Source organism: Centruroides sculpturatus, unplaced genomic scaffold, assembly GCF_000671375.1.
Source record: "Centruroides sculpturatus isolate CEXI.00-Female unplaced genomic scaffold, Cexi_2.0 scaffold347, whole genome shotgun sequence".
Taxonomy (NCBI): Eukaryota; Metazoa; Arthropoda; class Arachnida; order Scorpiones; family Buthidae; genus Centruroides; species Centruroides sculpturatus.
This window is the reverse complement of record NW_019384871.1, coordinates 108820-133476: the sequence shown is the minus strand read 5'-3', so window position 1 is coordinate 133476 and position 24657 is coordinate 108820. Positions and strand designations below refer to the sequence as shown.

The following is a 24657-nucleotide window of genomic DNA, read 5'->3' as shown; positions in this document are numbered from 1 at the left end:
TATCCATTATCATTCAATCAAAAAGGAAAAGTCATTTACATTTGAAGTGTATGCGATGTTTAGGTGCTTTTAAGTATTACGGGAAAATCAGTTAAAAAAATCAGTTTTTTAAAAGCATTCCAAATATTTTTTAAAGTTGTTTTAAGAATATTCCTTCACCAAACCAAAAGAAAGAACCATTTAATTTTTTATCATCTGGTTCCTGTTTTTGGAATATACAAAATTACATTGCAAAGGGATATGATTGTCAGAATATTTAGATTTGATTAATAAAATGCTTTGTGCATATAGTAATGAATACAAAATAGAAACAAGTACTCATAAACTGGTCCAGCTAATTTTAAATGAATATTGTTTTATTGGAAAATCTCAGAAATTGTAGAAAAAATAAAATAGTTTTTAAAGAATCTCAACTCTCTTACATATCTTGTTTGAAACAAAACATTTGTTAACAAAAAATGCAATTATTATTTTTTTATTCCGTAATAACTCAACTTCATACGTAAAGCAACTAATGTCTGTAGTTCTCTCTCTACAGTTGTGTAAAATCAACTAGTTTTATTTTGCATTTGTTAATATTGAGTACATTCATCCTAAATTTTATTGATATATTGTCAATTATCTCAGCATCATGTGTGTGTCTACTATTAATCATTGCAGACTGTCAATCATCATCCTTCTACTTTCTTCCCATATATATGCATACTGATCAACAGTATATCCATAATGCATTTTTAATTTCATCCACTACCTGTCTCTTATTGTCTCTCATGCCTCTAATTTGATTCCTTTTAGTTTACGATTGACTATGATTGTACATTAAATTTATGTCCTGTTAATTTTCTTCTTCTGTTAGTAGTATAAAAATAAATTACAGGTGCTCTCTTACTTATGAACAAGTTAGGTTCAAGGTTTTGTCAGAAGTTCAAAACTAACCTAGAAGGTATATTTGTACACAGAATAATTGTGTATTGTTAGTGTTTGATCCTTCAATGTACAGTACTTAATATAATGCATTATGTTCATTTACCCACTCATTACAACTTAGTAGCAGTTATTTCAAATGCAGTTTTTTTTTTCACCTAACGCACTTAATTTTATAATGTTTAGTTTAGTTTCTGGGATAATAGAGCAACATATCTTGCATTTATTTCCACTGTTATATTTACTATTACATTTTGAATGCATTTTCAAAGCACTCATTGTAAAAGTTTATAAAAATTGCAACCACCTCATAAGCAGTGATGGAATGCCAGAATTCATGTAAATATGAAAAATGACAATATGTAATAAAAATAAATCCACATAAATTATTTATTAAAAATTTATTATTGGTCAAAAACTGACTTCAATGCACCCCATGAGTAGCATGAGAACTTCAGAATCTGCAGGAAATTTAAATTTTAGATGTATGGTCAAATTGTTTGTAAGTCTAAAAGTGTGTAAGTAGGGAAGCTCCTGTATTTTATACTTTTTAAAGATAAATATACATCCGATCAAATTAAATTGTTATGCATAAATTAAATTCTATCTTGTATTCTACATAAATCTGCATTTATTATTTTATTGAATGTATTCTATTTGATCTTGTTTAAATTTATATTTGAATGTGTTTTGAAAATTTTTCAATCTGAGGAAGCCTAAAATAACGAAGATAAAATTATTGTATATTTTAAATAAAAAATTTTCATGCTTTTATACTTTTACTTTTTCTAATAAAATAATATGAATAATCTTTCATTTCACTATAAAAATTACAGCATTGGCTCTTTAAAGGCTTATTATAATTTAATATTTTATTTGCTCATTGCAATATCTATAACATAAAAAATAAAACATTACCTCAATAATATCATTATCTGCAAAATTAGAGTTTTGTGCTGAATGTTTTAGATTATCATTTTCATTTTTAACCCAAACATGACATTCATTTTCTAAAGAATCCTCTTGATTATGACTTAGGATTACTATGCTTTCCGACTGAATAAAATTCTGTTCCTGTAAGAAATTAAAATCATTTCAGTAATTTTCAGCAATATAAAAATTATTAAAATCATATTTCTCTATAAAAAGTATGATATAGTTTTGTATTTCAAAATCTTCAATAAAAATTGTTTATTTGACTTAAAATATTGTAAAATATTATTATAAAATTATATTAATATTAAATTACTAATAAAATAACTATTTTTATTTTATTTTTATTTAAATTTTTCATAATATTTGAAAGTATTTGAAAATAATTTCAAATATTGTGAACAATTTTGCTTTAAAATAAAATATAAAATTTTTTCTAATTTTATTACTTTTTCACATAGTAAGCAGTATATATAGTCAACTAATTTATTTTGACAGAAATAAAAAATTATTTTATACATCAAGAAAGGAATGAAATGAAACAGTCTAGATTAGACATTACCAGTAACCAGTTTACCGGTAAATAGGAAAATTATAATCCTGGTAAACTTACCAGTAATTAATTTTTTTACCGGTATTTCAGTTTAAAAAACCTCTTAATTAACTTGATATTTATTTTCCTAAAATTCTCACAGGAAATATCCGTGGGATGGAGATTTCTTTTGTCTTCCCCATACCATAGCAAGAAAACAGTGCAGGTGGTGATAGATCATTCCATTTGTAATTTAAGATTATTAAAAGGAATTTTCTAGTTTTTTTATAACTGGATTCCTTGTATTATACTACAAAATCAAGACCTGTTTTTGGAGTATAATACAGGAAAGTAACTCAGAAAAATTGAACAAATATAAGTCACACAAAATATCCAATAACGTTAACAAAAATATAATTTTGAATAGGAATGTAGAAACAATCAAGCACTTATCAGAAAATGAAAACGAATCATGACTTGCGGATGTCACTGAAATTAGTTCAGGCTCAGATTTTAGTAAGAGGTGTTCATTGCTTACCACACCAACTTCTCACATTGACATGAGAACAAAGTGCACAATAGAAAAGTCAAATTTAACAATGAAAGAGAAAATGGACTTATTCATTAAACATAAAACAACACTGATAACAGTAATATAAGTAAGTTTAAAAGTGTGAAAGATATAGTTAAGAAAGAAATGAATTATTTCTTAGAGCAAAAAATACAAGGAACATATCTTAAAAAGGTTTTCAATGCTCTAATGACAGTATGTCTAACTAGTATTGATTCTAAGAGAGCTTTTTCTAATGCAGCTGCCATTTGTACAAAAATTAGATTTAGATTAGACAATGAGACCCTAAATGTGTCATTTTTTTAAGAGCCTACTTTCAAAATAAAGAAACACATAATTAATTATCAGCATTATTTCAATGACCATTATGTCATCATAATTGCTATTACAAGAATGTTGTTTGTCTAAATTGATAGTAAACTTGAAAATAAATGGTTCTCCAATAATTCCGTCAGTAATTCAGTTTTGTTTTAAATCATTTGTTAATAAACTGGTAATCCCAAATATAATTACTAAATTACCAGTAATATAATACCCGGTAAATTTGCAGTCACTAGTCTAGATATATATAAAGTATGCAATATTATTACTTTGACAGAATAACATCCATAAGATGATTCCTTCAGTTACAATTCACCTTACATGGTATTCAGAAATGTCAAATAATCAGCACAAGTCAGGATGTTGATTTATAGTAGCAATTCCAGCTTGAATATTTTAGCTTCAGACAATCTGTATCTTGACAGAATGTATTGATCTTGTAGGATATCAAGAATCAAACTGATACTGGATATGTGTAAAAATACAAGATTGTTGCTGAATTGAACAATGTATTTTATACTCAAAAGATTCCATTGCTATCCAAATATACCATTTCTCTCAAAGTATCATGTATCATGTTTTCAAATTTGTGTTCTTACAGTTTTTCTGGTGTTAGTTATAAGTTTTTAATCATGCTTAGAGAATTAAATTGCTTATTAGTTCTGTGAGCTATAGTCCACATCCCCATTGCAACTGTCTACGTTTAAATGGCATCAAATCCTATGTAATTTAGCATAAAATATGAATCTTAACAGCATTTTGTAGATAGGACAGCATTCTGAAATATATCAGTTATATTTGCATTGTTCTCTATTATATTAATATAATAAAATTGAAATTACAACTGAATATTTTTAAATTAAAATATAGTTTAGCACTTAAAAATTAAATAAATGCTTAAAATCATAAAATTTTTCACAATAAAAACTACATACACCTCGATTAAAAATTCTCGCTTTTGCTTTCTGATATTCCTCTTCACGTTCCTCAAATGATTTGCTTCTTCTACTGTCTGAAAACTGTTTATCACTCATTTTCTAAAATGAGAAGATATAGTTTTAATCTAAAATTAATTTTGTTTATCACCAAATAAATTTAATAACCTAAATTATGAGAAGAATTTATATATAAAACTTAAATAAATTGTTCTTTAAGTATTAACTTAAAAATATTGAAATAAACTGAGCTTAACAATAAATACTATGAATATAAGTTAAAAGTAATTTTGAGTGATTTAACCAGGGCTGTGGAGTCAGTAGATTTTTACATGACTCCAATTTTTCCTTACCATTCGACTCCAGCCAGGGGCAGACTTGTTAACAAAGTAGGCTGAAAATTCTGACATTATCACATAACCTCAGAATATAAGCTTCAATAAATATAGTTCTAATAAGGATAGAATGTAGAAACTTTTTCATTCCAAAGCTAAAATACTCCTCTAAGTAATGACATAGTCAATATATAAATATGTATTTGACAATTTTGACTTTTCTGGCTGTTATATATAACAGAGGAAAAGTGAAGCGATCAGTCAAAAAATGATCCCACCCTAAATTTTTTGCATCTTTGGAAATATCGAGATATGCAAAAGATTTGGGTTTTTTTTCTGTATGTATGAATGTTAGACTGTATGAGAGGCACGATTTTGAATCAGAGTCAGATGGTTTAACACAGGAATTATTAAGCTTCAAAATGGTTGAACTAAATTGGTTGGTACACATTCTAACATGTGTGTGTACAGAAAAAACCCTGAATGCTTTTGCACTTCTCTATGTTTCAAGGCTTCCTGAGTCCAAAAGAGTAAACATCTGGGAAGGTCATTTTCGACTGATCTTTCTTTTCCTTTATTATAGGTCTATACTATATAACTGCAGGAAAAGTAATAATGACGACAATTCTGATTATTTTTTAAAAATACAAAATAAAACTATTTTTAAAAGTTAATTAAACATTAAAATTGACACATCTTTCTGAATATATAAATTCACATTTATTGACTTGTTTGATGGTGGCAATGGTATTTGGTAAGCATGTATGAATANAAATAAAATGATTTAAAAAAACTAATTAAACATTAAAATTTGACACATCTACTGAATATATAAATTCACATTTATTGACTTGTTTGATGATGGCAATGGTATTTGGTAAGTATGTATGAATAAAAATAGTAAATACATTCGTACACAAAGAAATTAGTTTAATAAAAATGTTGTACATAATATACGAGTATATTGGGTAATATATAAGTATACAGATACATTAAACTAAGTCAAGAATGAGAAATATAACATTTAGACTGGTAAAGAAAAAGATTGCTTATTTTGCCATGTTGATTAATTTTTTATTTTTCATCTGTTATAAATTGAATTACTCCTTACAAAAAAAAAAAAAATCACTTCTATTAAATCAGGATTCACTGAAGCTCTTAAATCATATTTAATAATTTTAAGAGTGAAAAATAAATGCTCTACTGAAACTTGGTTGGTGGCAATGCTGTGACAATCAATGCTCTATCTTGGAGGATAATGTCTGGATAGTGTAGTATTGCAGTTTTAACATCTAAACTTGAAGAATGGTCAATGTGATTTATTTTTTCTAGTGCATAGTAAATATCATCTTCAAATTTTGTAAGATTTCCTTTTCTGTCGTACTCATATTAGAACTCAAGCTTAATTTGAGGGTAGAAACAAGTTTTATAAAAAAAACTAGCAGATTAGCCAGATGTTGCTTGGGCAGAAAGTAACAATAATGAAGATTGAGATTATAACCAATCTTACCCATTTTCACTGGGTGCAAGAATTAGGTCCCCCCTCTTCTGAGTCTAATTAGAGAATTTTTAGATGGGTCTAAAGGAATGTTTGATTTTTTGCAAAAAATGCAAAAAATTGCATCTAAAATAGTACAGTAGAAACAGAGTTCTTTGGGGTGATCCTTAACCTTCTCCCTCGTCCCCAGTGAGAAAATTTTGAAAAATCCCTTCTTAGTGTATGTTCTTATGACATCCTGTGTACTAAATTTCAACTTTCAATTTCTAAATGTTTGAACTCTGAGCTTATTATTATTATTAATCCATCTTGATTATATTATAAGATTGTGATTGCTAATAAAAAGTAAAACACAGTAGAGAGTCGTTTATCCGAAAGCCGGTCAACCAAAAGCGTTCTAGTCGGCAAATTTAAATTTCCGCTAGTGCTGTGGCACTGCAACCTTTGGCTATGTCTTGGGCTACTCCAATATTTTATTTTGTTGGTGTGTGTGTTTTAGCTGGCAGCACTGGCACTTTTGTGTGGTGTTTTTCTGAGGACTGTGTGTCGAGATGTATGTCATGCTGAATCAAATGCTTTTGCTACTAAATTATCTTCTAAAGTATATTTTTTTTTGTTTTTATATTTTTCAATATATTTACTTTGTTTGTACAAAATAAAGAAATAATTTTTTACGATACAATAGCCACAATTATTATTATAAAAATTTTTGTTAGGCTTAACATCGACAAAAATTCAACACAAAGTGACATGCAACAAAGAAAAATTTCAACATGGAATAGGTTAATATATTTTTTCGTACATAATCGGTTATCTGAACAACCCCAGTCTCCAACTGATTCCGATAAACGACGCTCTACTGTATTCATTAAGTCCAACCACACTGGAGATATGACACATGACCCCTTCTATGTCTCTGTCAACCTTTAATTAAGAACCAAAATTTAATAGCATTAATTTATACATATGCTACTGTGCCAAATTTTGTTTCTTAAACTTTACTCATTCTGAGATATTGTTTAATTCAAAACAGAATAAAGAAATTAAACAAATTAGATGCCAACATATGCACACGCATGAATTTTTCCCTTTATTTGACATTTTTTGGGTTCGAGAGATCTCCAAATGTATAGATTTGCAAGAAACTTGAAGGGTCAAATGTGACATGATTCAAATACTTTTTCGTTTTTTATATACATAACAAATTGGGAAAATAATAAAGAGTTGGAGTTGGGGGGATTTTTGACGACTCCAACTCAGACTCCATAGCCCTGGATTTAACATGAAGTATCAGAACCCTACAGATTATGTGGCTAGCATTAGCATTATCTTTATCGAATGGCAAAGCTAATTATTATTTTAAAAAAAACTACATTCATTAAGTAATTTTGTAAATTAATGGATTAAAAAATATTTTGAAATGTAAAAATAACTTATTTCAATTATTATTAAATAAATAAAAGATTTACAAAATTAATTAAACATTTCATTTCATAAATATAAAAAATTTAACCTTTTATTAAAACTTTTTTTTATTAATTTTAATAATTATAATTTAATATAATTTTTTAAAATACTGCTTTTTCTATGCCTTTACAGAAAAAATCAAGTACAAAACTGTAGGCAAATAAAATAAAATTTTTTACTGATTATTGTTAATTTATTATTATTGAATACAAACTAATTCCAATAAAATTCAGATATTTAAGATAGCTTCATATTCAGATCATAAATTCAGATATTTTTAAATCATTATAAATGACAAAATTTAATTAAACTTACTGTATATGAATATTGTAATTTAAAAAATTTTTAATATTAAATTTTATAATGCATAAAAAAATTTTAAAACACCTCTCTTCCATCTTCAAATGATGAATTATCTCGCTTCAAAATAGATTTCTTTGGTTCGTCTTGAACTAAATCATCTCTAATATGATCACTAAACTTAAAATCAGGTCTGTAAATAATTGGAATTTATTAAAAAAGAGGAAAATTTGTAGTCTAAGAATTTAATTTAAAAATGTATTTTTAACACAGTACATTTAACTGCTTAAATTCAAAAATAAAATAGTAAAATCCAATTTATTTAAAATTTCAAGTGTATGAATAATTATTAAATGTTTCCAAGAGATGGCATGCAAGGTTTGTTCATTATCATAAAATAATCCAAACTATTGGGTTAGCTCAGCTAGCAACAAATGGCTGGTAAAAGACTAGTGATTTTTTAATACAAATAACTGTTCCTTGAATAATTCTTTTTCAAAAAATTTCCTCCTATTAGCCTTTCAGTGCAGAGAGCTTATGTATCAAATACATGCTTATATAGTCAGCTGCTGCTGCTTTTTATTGAAAGTTCCATGGTTGCAAATGAAACTAAAAATAAAATTTTTCCAAGTTTTTCTAGAGGAAGCAGTTTTTCTCTCTGACATATTATTGGATCATGATGTAACCAATTAAACAATTGAATGACATCACATTTGTGTTGTAGTTTAAGTAATGTAAACTTAAACTACATTAGTTACAAATAATTTTTTTATTTATTTAAAAACATTTGGAAATCAACCAGTGTAACTAAATTTTTGAAGTATTGTCTGGAGAATTAAAATCATTGTGCTCTTCTACTGCAGCATGTCATGATATACATTTCCATAGTCCATCAAGGATGGCATTATTTACTAAAGCCCTGAACCTGAACAGTTATGGTAACACAAACTGGATATAAGTAAGGCAAATAATACATGGCTATATTTACATTTTGATTACTTACATAAGCACTGCCAAAACAACATTATGATCATGTGAATCTATGGCAATCATCATCATTGCCAGAGTAATAAAAATATTGCTATGTAGTGAAATTTAAAATATACTGGAAACTCTATGGCACCCATCAAATCGTCATTCATATTCAAAGTCTGAGACTGCAGTGAAAATTTTGCTTTGGCACAATGTTGAAATTGTAAAACTCTACATTTTTCTTGACTTTAGGAATAATCTTGGAGATTTCCCAGATTATTTTCTACAAGTGAAATTCCCTGAGATTTCCCAGTTTCCAGCTTACTTGAAACCTCAGTTCATAAAAAATTATCAAAGATTAATTTTTTGTTGAACAGATCATCTAATCTTCCTGCAACTGAATCCTCCAGTGTAGCTCAAACTTGACTTGGACTGCCAGACTTCTACAGATGAACTGAGTTATTTTAATCAAATATATATTCATAAATATTTTAATAACGGCTTTTTACAACTGCATTATATCTTTCTAAAAGTTCCCATAATTGCTACAGAAAACTTATGTTGCTTATACACACTTTTAATTATTAATTATTTAATTTAATTATAATTATTCTAACGCACATGATTTGTATACAAAAAAATGTTTCAAGTCAATTTTTTTAAATATAGATTTCAAAAAGCAATAGCATAAATGGCAAAGCTCAGGTCAGATATTAGGAAATACTGAGCTGAGCTGAGCTGAGGTCTTGACAGGAGAACTGTAACCAGAGCTGAGAGCTGAGCTGGAATGTGTCGCAGCAAAGCCCATTTTTGAAATTAAATTGCATCTGTAATAAGTTAATAAGAGAGAGACAGTATGTTGGATATGTTTTCATTTATCTTGTTATTAAAATGAAAGCATTCAAATAAATACTACTTGAGCATTAAGCAATTGAACTGTAAACAATTTTTAGATTAAGAAAATCATTAAAAGTAATTAATTAAGGGTAATATTTAAATTGATACAAATAATGATAATCATTTCTAGCCAAACATATACAATGGAGTCCTAATAATTTGAAATGGATGGGACTGAGAAATTACCTTGAATTACAAACCTCATGGACCAGAGCTGAACTGAGCTATGAACTGATCTGCAATTCTGGACACAAGCTGACTGTAAAAATTCTGAGCTGTAGCTCAGCTCATTTGATAGAACTCTATTACTAGTCATTGTTAAAGATGATAGCAGGCAAACAATATTGGATGAATCACATATTAATTAATAAATAATAATAATTATATGTAATAAATCTTCATGTTATATAAATTTTAATTGTTTTAACATATACTTTTAACAACAGAGTCAATTAAACTAAAATTTCCACTAACTGTAATCTTATCTACTTCTCTCACTTATTGTCAACATTTGGATATTGTTACTGGTATAGGCAAGTCCCAAAGTGATTATATTAAAACAGAATCTACTATATCATGTTTTAATGATTATCAATCAGATTATCATCACTCAAAAACAGAATTATACTTTTCAAATTAAAAACATTTCAAATTTATAATTACTTACATTCTTGTGTTTTTACATTTATTTACAATAATTGCAGTACCACTATGATCCACATTGTGCTCCAGACCAAAGAAAGCAGCTGTTCTATGGACTAGCATTCGATTATAGGAACTCATTTGAGGAAATTTATAAGATAATCGTCTATAAATACAAATATACACAAATTTATCTTGTATTCATTAAAATGTTTCATTTAAAATTAAACAAATAAAATATACTTTTTAAGCATTTATCTTAATAAAATTAATAATATCAAAAAATTTTCAACACTAATTTTATTTTAATTTAGAAATATCAATTATATGAGTGAAAACATGTCAGTTTTACATTACTGTTTCATAATAAGTTATAAGAAAATAAACAAAATTGAATTAAACACAGTATAACATTTATTTATTTTCTATATTAATTTCACTTTATTAATTTTTTTGTATAATTATAACTTTTCCTGTAATTTTAAAACTTGAAAAAGTTTGAATGTAAAGAAATTCTATCTTTTGAATGTATTTATTCTAATGCACATGATAATTTTCACAGCTGATGATGTTCATATAAAAAACAAAACTGTTTCTGAATAAAAAAAATTCACTTGGTTTCCAAAATTAAGCATTTTTATCATCCCTTTGAATATAATGCCAAGTTCAATTGTTATTTTTGAGAAATATTTACATCTTAACAGTATAATCTTTGCACTTAAAATTGCTGGCAAAAATTTCCTATGTATCAATATTTTCACAATATCTTTATTTTATTAATAATTACATTTATTTTATTTCTGAATACATAAAGTAAGGCTTGGATGAGCTTAATACATAAAAAATGCAAACATATGAACCTTATAAATGAAATTCCAGTATAGTTTAATGCAGATAAAATACAAACATTGCCTTTTAAACCAATATATCAGAGACCTGCAGTGAACAGATTGAAAATAATTACATTGACAAATTGCATAGATGCATCATTAGACTCACACATACAGCATGTGCCAAAAAATTAAAAATTGACTGCACAGTTATGACTTCTCCTGATACCCCTAAACTATTTGTGTTTGCAAAAACCACAAGACAGACAACACTATATGACCCATTGTTAATAAGGCTAAATTGCCTACTAGGCTTTTAGAAAAGCAAATACACAATTTACTCAAAGGACATGGAGAAGCTGTAAGTTTTTAAATTAGTAACTCAGATTAACTTATTAATGAATTGCAACTACTCCATGTAACAAAATGTTTATATTACAACATTAGACTTTATATTGTTATAACCTTCCATTCACTTACTGTAAGGAACCAAGTCCGTGCTTTATTTTTAGTTTACTTTTACTTTGCTTTATTATATTTTTGTTTGGGGCTTATGTTTGGTTAGGACGAAGGTTTCCTCACCCACCACCCTAACGTTCAAAAACGAGAAGATAAAAGATTAACCAACTCACCGACGACGAAACGATAGCGCCATAGCTAGCATTGCACTCACGTGCACGCCCGAGCGGCAGAATTGTAAGTCCGCACTGAAGGGGGGGACACCCCAATAGACTTTCTAGGAACTTGTGTAACCTTAACAAAACATCCCGATAATTGTTAAAGAAATGCTGTAAAAGGTTAACAAAGTATTGTCGAGAAATAAGCTACCAGATAACGAAGAGAAAACAATGTTACGTGTAGATATGTAAATGAGGGGAGTGGCTACAGTAGAACTGTGACGTCACCTCATACTATAAGTACAGTAGCTCAAGTGAAGACAGAGAGGTGAGCTCCTGAACCGAAAGCGTTGGTCTGCTGGTAGCAGTGAATAGGTGTCGAATAGGAAATCCTAGTAGGAGATTGAAGGTTCGATTTTGGTGATTTGGAAATAGGAAAGTCTTGAGTAGAAGAAAAGGTTCCGAGTATTAATTGAGGTGACGGTTAGGATTGATAGTTATAAGAGAATTTGTATCTAAGTTAAGAATTGGATTTTGTTTTGTCGGAATTCCAAGGGGAATAGTCCTAAGTTAGAATAAGACTTAAGTTTGTCGAGTTGATTTGTGATTTGATTTTGATTAATAAATTTGTTGTTTGTTTATAAATCTTGTACATAGTATTGGTTAAACTTGATTAAACATTTATTATTGAGATTTTTTTGTGACTAACTTTGTCCTTAATTTATTTCGGTGCACGCTAAAAGTCCAGGCCTGGCAACTAACAAACGCGAACCTGCGTAAAGTACCCGTTAGGTCCCGGCTCTAAGAAAAATATCGTTGTAGAGCAACAAATTAAAAATAGTACATTACATTACAATCATGTTTTTGCGCATGTAGAGATTTTTTGTTACATATAGATAATGAACCAGCACATCCCAAACATATCCTAGAATTAGAACATATGTCATGCTATTTCTTTCTAAATATGATTAAAAAACGTGGGCAGCCCCCTATTGGGGACCTTTGTGAGATGGTCATTAGATTATTAGAAAAAATGATCTTACCTTCATTCCTTCCTAGAATTCTCATTTACAGAAGGTACATCGACGATATTTTTATAATATGAAAAACAACACCAAATATAGAAGGCTTCATAGAACAATGAATAACAATCCATATGGGCTTTCCATACAATTAGACCAAGCCAGCAATTCAAGGGCACACTTTTTGGATCTCAATATCAGCATTATAAATGGATTTATCCATAGACAAATTTATTATATAAATCATCACACCTTCCATTATTTATATCTGCAAACTCCCATGACCCATATGTCTACAAAATAGCTGCATTTCAATCTCTAACTAAACATGCTTTTACTCACTGCACAAATTACAAAGACACGTTATAAGAACTAAAACATCTGGAGGATATAGCTATAAAGCATGGCAAAAAACCTAATTTGTAAATTAGCTAATGCATATTCCAAATATAAGGGATACTCATTCTACATCCACTAACAATATATTGCAGACTGGGAACACACACAATATGTGCCGCATCATTTTAAATTATAACCACAACATAAGCTTATATAAAGAAGTTGCTTGTCAGAAAGGTGATAGATTAACTTATAAACATGTTTCTACTACATATATAATATCCTCAGAAATGGAAAGAACAATACCGATATGCTTAGAGCACCAGGAGTTTATAGGATTCCGTTGAGAGACAACAGATTCAAGTGCAATCTTGAGTACATCAGTGCTCCCATGCAATCACTCAGAATAAGGCTTGTGGAACACAGACATGATATGATAAAAGAAAATACAACACTGCCCTAGCCAGGTACACAATAGACTACAATGTTCAAGCCAACCTAGACAAAGCTTCCTTTATATGACGATCTAAACATGACGACCAAACCAAGCTATCGAGATATTCAAATCTGAAAAGAAAGGCTTTTACATCAATTTCAAAAATGAAAAACAATTATCTTGTGCATGGCAATCTTTATACCAACAATGACAGTCGATATAAAACAAAAATTTATATTCTTGTTTCTTGTTTATTCTTATTAAAAAAAAATTCTTGTTCATATGTATATTTTATTTTGTATTGCAGAATTTATGTTATTTTCTATTACATTATGAACACTTGTGCATTATTTATGAATTTGAGTGTTTTCAAATAATTTTAAAATGTTCCTTTCCTCACATTTCATTTTGGAAAACATTACCCTAAAGATGATCTCCTATGTAGATCAAAAACGTTTGTATTTTATTTGCATTAAGCTATATTGGAATTTCATTTATAATGTTCATAGGTTTGTGTTTTTTATGACATATTTTATTCCAGTCTTACACTGTTTGAGCTTAATACATCCATCTCACATACAACAAACCCACATATAAAATAGAAATAAACAAACACAAAAAATTAAAATTAAAAGTAAAACAATGTAACAATAGAACATAATAATAGTTTAAATAGTTTGTAAATATACTTACGAATCATCTCTAATAAATGTTATAAAATCTTGTTCTAATTTCATTAGCATTATTCGGTCTTTATGATTTTTATGTAAAGTATCAATAATGAATTGTTGCAAATCAATTCCTGTGGCATCAGTATATGCTTCTGTACTAGAATCTAAAATAAGAAATTAACATTACAAATTTTTAATATGCTTGTATAATTTACCACAATTTAACTTCAAAATTACTATTATATATTTTAACTATAAAAAATGATGTTATTGAACAATATTCATCCATTTTATTAATGCACAATTATTTTCTGAGTTTATTTTCAGTAAAATCATACAACACAATTTAAAGTTCACATTAATGCTTTTCATATCATTTATATGATATTATAAATACTCTTAACAAATTTTTAAAATAAATATTAAAATTTAGTTTAACCAATTTCTTAAATAAAACACCATTTTCCAGATGAATTCTTACATCTTTTTTAACAGTATCTGCAGTATCATTTAGAAACACTATTTTGGTTTGAATGAATAATAAATCTCTTTAAATTAAGTTACAGAAATGCAAAAAAAACTCACTCACACACACTATCCATAAGGTCTGAATACATCTATGGACAAATGTTAAACAACCATAAAAGACAGATTTGTACAGTTTTACACACTGTGTCCAGGAGGGAAAAAAACCAGAAAAATTTCCATCATTCAATAAGGCGGCATATTTGATAACTCAGCACTACATCGGTTAACCGGTTAATGGAATGTCATTGTACACTATTTTTTATGGGAATTTCAGGTACTGATTTTTATATCAATATTTATACAGTATTATTTTATAAGATTACAGTATTTTATAACAGACAAATGCAACAATTTTCGATATCATGCCTAAATTCAACTGTTCAAACTTAGGGTGCGTTTACTTCTGAGCTAATTTTACTATCAGCACGCTCAGCCTGTATACTTTCGTCCGAGTGCCACGCTCATTGGCGTTTACTTTAGAGCTATGTGACGTCATGTTTAGCGAAATTGGTAAGCTCGGAGTGCTAGCTAGTTCGTTGTCGAGCTTTGCGCTAATTCAATATGGCTGCTCTCATGAAAAAATTACTTTCTGTACAAAGTACTAAAAATGGAATTAGTTTTCGAAAAATAAACGGCAGAAAGTATTTTTATTGGTAAATTTCAATTATTTGTTGTGTAAAATGTTTACAATGATTTTTTTTTCATTGTAAGGTTCAATAGCTTTAGATGACTTTTTTCATAAACAGAGTTAATTAATGTGAAAAAAATTAAGTTCGATTCATTGTTTATGATTAAAAGTGAGGTTTACCTAATACGCATTTGGAATCTTCAGAAATGTTATGTTCAGAGCATTAAATAAATCGTAAAGAAATGAACAGCATTAATAATAATCCAAAATTACATAAGTTTGTATACTTGAATGAATTTTCACTTACATATGGGAAATGACTTCTCAAGAAATTGTATCATTTGAATACCATTTTTTCATTACAAACTAAACTTATATGATGACAGAGTAATACTTATTTCTATTGAAATAGGCTACTGCTTCTTCAGTTGATGTCTTAATAGCCATATGCTTTTCATCAATAGAGCCTCTAATTCCAGGAAAACCAGATTGGGTATAAAAAATTCCATTATTCTTACATCATCCTGCTGTGTGATGGCCAAGAGATCATTTTTCATTTTCATTTAACACTAACTTGTAAGAAAGAATTAACAACTTTATTTAAAATATTCCACGCAGTCCGTCTAAACATATTAAAACGATCGCCAATACCCTTAGAGAAAAGAAAGAAAGAAAAAAAAAAGTGTTTTGTATTTAATATCAATTATTTGTTAATTTTGAACTCAGTTTAGTTACACCACAACAAAACAACGTCACATCCATTCACTGGGTAAAACAATTGCTTTAAATATGTATTATATGTATGTATAATCTACTATTCTCTTATAAACTGCATCTAATTTCATATATTACTTCGTATAAACAAACCTGAATGATTCTTGATTTGCCAATGTCCATAGACAGCGTAAAAGCTGCTTTTGAGGAGACACGGGTCGTCTTCCAGAGGAAGTAATTTTTCGGTGTCTATAATTGGGCTTATTTTTTAGAGGAGAATTTCAAAACATTCTCTTGTAAGTCTAAGGTTGTTTAAAATCGGTTGGCTTATAAAAAGGTAGAGTCTCTTCAATAAAAGTTTCTATCTTTTTTATTTTACCTTACTTTTCTTTTTTATTTTTTCATTTTTCTACAATTATATCCACAATAAAATCATCCTCGTCCGATTCGGAATCAAGTAGTTATATCTGTAACGTAACATTTAAAATAGCAGCTTTGACAATATTATTTGCAGGAAACCGCCATATTTCTCTTTAGCATTCGCATTTACTTTCGAACTGGACATGTAAGCACGAATACACATGCTAATGACGTCACTTCCGATGTTCGGAAGTAGCACTATTAGCTCAGAAGTAAACGCACCCGTAGACTCAGTATGATGGAAATCTGTTCAAATTTAGTAGGAACTGGAGTTTTAAATAGTGGAAAGCTTATCTATGAGTTGGCAACTGTGACAGTAATACTCAAGAGTGAAAATTACAGGCAGTGCCAGGTTATTTTGCACCCTAGGCAAAGTTGACAAATATGCCCCATATTTCAAAAGTTGGATATTTTTTAGAATGAAATTTTAAATATAAAAAGTAAAACTTATTTTTGCATGTTTTATTAATAATATATACAATAAACATTGTATCCGGCAGATTTAGAGGATGCTCGGAGTGCATTTCACTCCCCTTCTGGGGGTTTTCCCGCGTAAAACCGGGTACCTCACGTAATAAAAACTTTTGTAAGGCGCATACACATTGTTTCCTTCCTGCACTCCTTCAGATTTCTAGATCCTTTATTGCATTCTATAACTATTACATAAAACATATAAAGTTTCTTTTCTGGTCTTGTATCCGTTTTCTTCTTTCTCTTTCCCTTCCATTATGCGCTCACTTGAAATTACAAATTTCAACCTAAGGTCCCTCCCTCTCCTCTGTCCTGTAGAAAGAGAGAGGCCCTTCATATCTGAGTCATACTATCCATAAAAATTTATGACAATCCAATCAGACTTAAACCTAAATCCCTTGAAACTGGTGTCTAAAGATTTTACTGCCTGTGATGATAATGCAAATTAATGATATAGTGTACAATCTTCTATTTTCAAAAATATCGTGTGGAATTGAATGAATATATTAAGAAAGTTCTTCCCTTTTCTTATATTAAAACATTGAGACATGTAAGCATTCTACGTTTATACATAATTAAACATTGAATTTTGGTATATAAAATTAAACAAAATACATGCTATATTTAGTTTATCATCTTTATATTTATATAAAACATTTATTTTATATGCAACTAATCAATTTAATAATTTCCTATGTTTAATTTTAAATTTAGATTATTAATGAATGAATACATTCAATTAGATTATTATTGAATGAATACATTTAATTTTAATTTTAAATTTAGATTATTACATTATTACATGTATAATAATACAGTATATAAATCGTATTCTTAATACTTATTATTGCATTTTCAGCTGTTAAATATGAGGGAAAGTATGGTGACTGGTCAAAAAACGACCCCCAAGATGGACTCGGGACCTTGAAACGTCGAGAAATGCAAAAAAATTCGAAGGTTTTTTGTATGGATGTTAATGTATGTGGGAATAGCACCCTTTTTAATGCTTAATTCCTGTGCTTTATGTCGAAAATTTCTGAAATTTTGCAGGGCGGTTTGTATATTAGTGGGACTGCTGATATTAAATTTTAGTGGTTAAAGGTCGAGGGAATTGTGAGGTATAAGGAGTCGTGTGTCGTATCTCGAGTGGGATCGGACTTAATGAAAATTTTACTCGTAATTAATATTTACAAATATTTTTATAAAACTCATTTCTACTCTCAAAATTAGGTTTTTTTGTCATTTTATAATAATACTATAAAGTTTATTAAATAAAATATAACAGATGGTGCCCCATGAAGTATTAAATGTTATTACCTGGAAAGTTACGCAACTCGTTGCTGGATTTTACTATTATTGCAAGAATCACTTATTTACTGTCAACTTACTAGAAATTAATTTAAAATTATTTTGCAGATTATAATTTTATATTATTTTACGTAAATAATCTAGTTTATTTTTTTAATCAATTTAAAAAATTAATTTTATATAACTTTCATCATAATACAATAAATAAACTGTGTAAAATAAATTTATATTAAGTTATATATTAATATTTAATATTACTATAATCATTCAAATAGCTGTATATTGTTTGTGTGTTGGCAATAAGCTCTTTTAACATCAGTCAGTAAAACTTGTTTTATAAGAAATCATCATCAAATTTTATTTTGAAAATAAAAAAAATTTAAAAGACAAAAGAAATTACTACAAAATTTGAAAATTCTAACACATTTTTTTCTTGTTTTTCTTTTCAGAAATTGAAATCATTGTTTCCACTATACTTCTTTTTACAATTAATTTTAATATCTTTTTTAATAACTTTATTTCCAGTCAGAATCTCTAGGAAGGTTTAAAAAATAAAATTACGAGAGAAAAATTTAATTAAAACTTTTTAGAAGTCCTTTTTCCATTTTCAAAACTGATATCAAATTCCAAATGAAATAATTTTTTTTTTGAAGTAAGAAAGTTTTAAATTAAAATCTGAATGTAGAAAAAATTTATTCTATTTATTTATTAAAGTAAATTAATAATTAAATATATTTTATAGTATTTATAGAAGTACAATGATATGTTTTAGTTTCTATAATTCCAGAAATTTGGAGTGAAATATTTAAATATATATAAGATAATTTCTTTATTACCACCATATAATCAATTTTATTTATTGTATATGCAATAATTTTATAAATTTTTTTATTTTACAGTAAAAGTATAANGAAGGATTCATGATTGCCATACAGGATCAGGTCATAAATACTAAAAACTACAGAAAACACATACTCAAAGATACAACACTCACAAATGACACATGCAGAAAATGTCACATCATGCCAGAAACAATACAACACATTACTTCCGGTTGAAAGCTCTTGGCACAGACAGATTATTTACACAGACATAATCAAGTAGTAAATATAATACACCAAGAGCTTGCAAATTATTAGACATCCACAAATGATACTACAAATACATTCCACAGACAGTATTGGAAAACAACACGCACAAAATGTATTACGACAGAGCCATAATCACAGATAAAACAATTTACCACAACAGACCAGACATCACACTCATTGACAAACACAATAAAATCACATACATTATAGACATAGCCATTTCAAACACTCACAATGTACAAAACACATGCACTGAAAAAATTAGCAAGTACACAGAACTCGCCCAGGAAATAAGGCATCTGTGGAGGATGGATAGGGTGCTGATTGTACCTGTTGTTCTCTCCTGTACAGGTGTGATACCACACACACTACACAAAAGCCTGGGAACATTACAATTGAATAAAACATACATACAACACACTACAGAAGATCACTATATTGAATACATGCCACATTGTTAGGAAATTTCCGAATACAGACACTGACACACTTATTTAATTTTAATTTTTGGTTGCTATGCCTTGACTCTGGTCCGGCATAGTACACAGCCACTGGTATCAACCAAGTATAATCCACTAATTACTGTATAATAATAATAAATATAATATTATGTAATCCTTCTAAAAACAGAGCCTTTTTTATTTTCTTTTTTTAATTAATTTGAAAAAATTACTTCAAATTATTCAACCCCCTTCCACACCAGTTTCTTCTTTCTATCTGACCAGCAGCATGATGGCATTTGAATAGGAAAATTACATAATATGATGTTACTCACCTGCACAAAATAAGATTTAAGTTAAGTGATTTTCAACAGTGCCAAGTATAAATATTTAGTCTGTTTTTTCTGAAATTTGATTCATTGGCAGATTACCATTTCATATTCAGCTGTAAATGGTACAGTTTCTTAGAGTTAACATTAGAAAATACTATGATATCTAAAAAAATTTAAGATATATTTTCAATTCCTGTCTACCTGACCATTGAATTTGTGCCATCTGAGTATTGCAATAAATGTGACAATGGTAGGCTGAAGTAATCAAACTCTTTATATGGTTTTCCTTTTAATGTTCATTATATTATAGTATTTCATCTATATAATTAGAAAAGTTATCTTACATAAGGGTTTATTACACTGAATGACCAATCTAACACATTTGAAAAATTTTCTTCCTGTACTACACACAATTTAAAGAATTTTTAAAATGTGTTAGATTGTTCACTTTGTGTGATAAACTGTTACAAAACATAACCTTTGTAAATATAAATCAAATACTATAATATAATAGAAGGGTTAGAATTTAGAAGTACAAAATAATCTAATAATCTTAATCTTTGCTGCTGTTAATTTTTGCCCAAGCAATACCTAGCTCATCTGTTAGTTTATTTTATAAAGAAAAAAATTATATTATTGTGGGGGCCGAGGGGGGAGAAATAAAAAAAACTTGATGAACGATAATAGGCGATATATATCGTCATCGTCTCCCTTGCCGTTTGGATTGCTGAGCGGTAACAATCAACGACATGTGGAAGCAGTTGAGTCAGAGATAGATGCTTCATTTACAAACAACACAACTGTTTATTAAACACGAAAGAAGCTTACAAGATTTCCGCGATCTTAGAAGTTCTGCGGCAGCTGCGACCTCTGGGTCTTCCTCTCCTTTCCAAGATAGTCCCATTTTAAAGGAGTGTCCCTTGTTTGCAAATGAACCATTCCATCATGTCTCGACAACTCCGGGACGATGCGGTCGACTTCCGTTGATGGAAAGATGTCAATCCGAGGTCGGGAGATGGAGATGAAGATGGGTGCAAGACACACACACAACAATGGATCCGTCATTTGGAACTTTCGGGAGAAGAATCCGTTGCGTCCTCGAATTTCTGGGGTTTTATCCATTTTCTCTCAGATTCCCCCTTTCTGATTGGTCTCTCCTCATCACCTGATGACAATTCAAAACCTTTCAAGGGCGTGGGAGAGGTCAAAATTGAAGTTTAATTCGATCTCCAACCGGAGATGGTCGACGAACTTACATTCTTCTATTGTTTAAAAGTTAGCGTCACGTTTTCATAAAATAAAAATCTATTTCTAACTACTATATTATTTTCTTTAAAACAATTATTTTAACACGAATTTTAGTGAGGGTTCGGACCTGTCCAGAGCCTCATATTATCACATTTTATTAATTCCACTCCAATATGACCGATATCTACAAGTATAATTTTTATTTATTCTTATTGCACAATTTATTTATAATCATCATAAACTATATATTATTGCCACTCAATTATCATCATCACCACCATCACCATTTTTTATATTATATTATTATTATGATTATTGTCAGTACTTCACTTTTATGCATTTTGTAAAAATGAAATGAATTGAGTACAATAGTAGAGGTATCAAATTGTTTAACATATTTAGAAACTATATTACTCTTATGGAAAGTTACAATAGAAATCAAATCAGCAGAATTGCAAAGTGCTGTAAAATTGGGTGCATTATTATAATTATATGGTGAAATTTTGTTTAATCATCAATAAATAAATTCCACATTTATTAGTTGCAAAATTCCATGTTTTAAAACCATTTGACACTATGCTAAATTTATCATCAAATTTTATTATAAATGATAAATATAAAATATGCATTTTTAATTTTAGTAAAATTTTCTAAGTTTGTGGCAGCATTCTATCGGTGCAAAGCCTCCAGAGATATGTTTGTGATTGGATTGGCAGTATCATCAAATGTCATCTTTTCTCAATTTTATTTTGGAAATTTATCTTTCTTTTTACTTACATATCTCATATGAACTTTCTAAACTTTGTGAAGCCCACAAATTTCTTTCAAATGACAATAAAAGTTCTGTACTCTTGATTAAAAAGTCCGAGGTTAATTTAGAGTATATTGTTGTTCATAGTTCAAAATCACAAGAACTTCACTAAAATGCACTTTATACATAAAATTCAATATGGTACACAGAATATATCTTACTATATTTTAAAATTCATTCTTATTAGCACATTGTAAAAGTTCCCTTTCAGTTGTCAGCATCACAATTTCTGCAGAAGTGTTGCTTCTTATTTCAACATGTTCCATAGACTGGCTTTTTGCATGTGAAACATGCCAAGGATCTTGTTTCCCTTGCATTTTTATTGTTTTCTACTTGTTGATGGCCCCAATCTGGTTTCCATGAGAATTTGTTCATTTGCATGTTGTTTGCATTGTCTATGTTTAGAGTAGTTCTTCACAAAGCTGCAATATAAAATTTTGGTGGCTAATGTTTGACAAAGTCATTTCCCTATATAAAATCCAGAAGTGTAATATTACCATGTCCAGTACATTGAAAAAACCTGAATTGACCATCTTCTTGATGAAAGCTTAAAAGAGTATTTTTAAGCTATCTGGTTTCATATGTCAACACTGAATTTTGTTATGTTATAGGCTGAAGCCATCTGTTCTTTTTGTCCAATTTAAAGACAAGTAGACATTGCAGCAATCAATGTGGCCATGGGTGCACAGACACCAATAGTCAATTCCTCTTTCACATTTTATTTCTCCTTGTCTAGACTGTTCAGCATCCTGATTAGTACTTAAGCCAGTGAAATGGTAGTGAACTGATTCAGAAGCAGTAGGAATTTGAAGTCTCATCTCCATCTGAATGACTTCCAATTCAATTCTGGACTTTTCTCAGAAACATACTTGTTTTCATTGCCTTCAGATTCAGCAGTATCATTTCCCTGATTCATTTTCAAATAAATCTTGGAGATATGAAAGGCATTTCTGGATCAAGAGCTATATGCAAGCAAAGAGCTTTTTTCACAATGCTTGATCACCAAACAAACAAACAGTTTCTACCAGAATATTTCTTTCATTAGCAGTTTCATCTGACTAAAGAAAAAGGTTTTGAATAAGGTATGTCAGTCATCAGAGGGAAATATCAAAATACATGTACAGTAGAGCGTTGTTTATCTGAATCAATTGGGGACTGGGGTTGTTCGGACAACTTATTTTTCGGATAACCGATTATGTACAAAAAAATATATTAACCTATCCCATGTTAAAATTTTTCTGCATTGCATGTTGCTTTGCATTGAATTTTCATCGATGTTAAGCCTAAAGTAAACTTTTTAAAATAATAATCGTGGCTATTGTATCGTTAAAAATTATTTCTTTACTTTTTTTACAAACAAAATAAATATATTGAAAAATATAAAAACAAAAAAAAATTATACTTTAGAAGTTAATCTACTATCAAAAATGTTCGATTCAGCATGACAAACAGTCCTCAGAAAAACACCACACAAAAGTGCCAGTGCTGCCAGCTAAAACACACACATCAACAAAAAAATATTGGAGTAGCCCAAGATATAGCCAAAGATTGCAGCGCCACAGCACTAGCGAAAATTGAAATTTGCGGACTGGAATTATTTTGGATAACTGACGTTTCGAATAACCGACTTTCGAATAAACAACGCTCTACTGTATAATGTATGAGGTCAAATTGACTCTTGACCATAATTATTTGTATATAATCAATTTTCTTGGATTTATTTAAAGTTATTTGATTAATTTTTACTAATTAGTAATGGCACTAAATCATAAAAATTCATAAAATTTTAAGCCAATCAGATATGACATGAACATAGCAAATGAACTACTATAAAAACAATGTGTGAGCAGAGTCAAATTGACCTCATCCATAATTCTAGTGTTAACCAATAATCCACACTATTTAACATCTCAGCCCAGCCATTTCATAACAACTGGTTTTTTAATTGGTGCACATGCAGCATCATAGCAGTTGGGTATATGCTATGGCACACTGAGAAAGTTGGTGCATTGTTATCCATATAAGATCAGTCATAACTAGCAGTTGCTGTCCACAAATAGGGAAGCCCAATTGAATAAAAGTGGTGTATTGTAGCTGTAGAAAATCCTGTGAAGTAATAAGACTCAATTTTACCAAACAATCTGCCAGATTATCAGGCTATTGTATGGCTATGTAAATTATTAGAAACTAATTAATTTATCTAGAGGTAGGAAATTTTGCAAATTTTGCAAACAAATTTTTAATTATTTTTTATTCTAATTAACAATTTCATCTTTTTATAATTGCTGAATTATTAAAATTAAAAATTAAACACTATTACATAAAAGTAGTTTATCCTGTTATTAATCCACAACTGTAAAATTATATAGCTTCAGAACGGTGAAAAAAGCCATTTCAAAACAGATTCTTATATACTTTCTTATT

The 24657-nt window shown here is 28.8% G+C and overlaps 1 protein-coding gene across 1 annotated transcript in view; it reads right to left on the bottom strand.

The window, feature by feature from the left end:
- The window catches only part of LOC111630887 (cAMP-regulated phosphoprotein 21-like), a 96419-nt gene that overhangs the window by 4083 nt on the left and 67679 nt on the right, over window positions 1–24657 (bottom strand). The window contains exons 5-9 of the mRNA XM_023375046.1: window positions 14265–14406; window positions 10353–10493; window positions 7904–8009; window positions 4217–4318; window positions 1843–1998 (exon numbers count right to left, since the gene is read on the bottom strand). Coding sequence (XP_023230814.1) covers window positions 1843–1998; window positions 4217–4318; window positions 7904–8009; window positions 10353–10493; window positions 14265–14406 — 647 coding nt within the window. The remainder of the gene's footprint in view (window positions 1–1842; window positions 1999–4216; window positions 4319–7903; window positions 8010–10352; window positions 10494–14264; window positions 14407–24657) is intronic.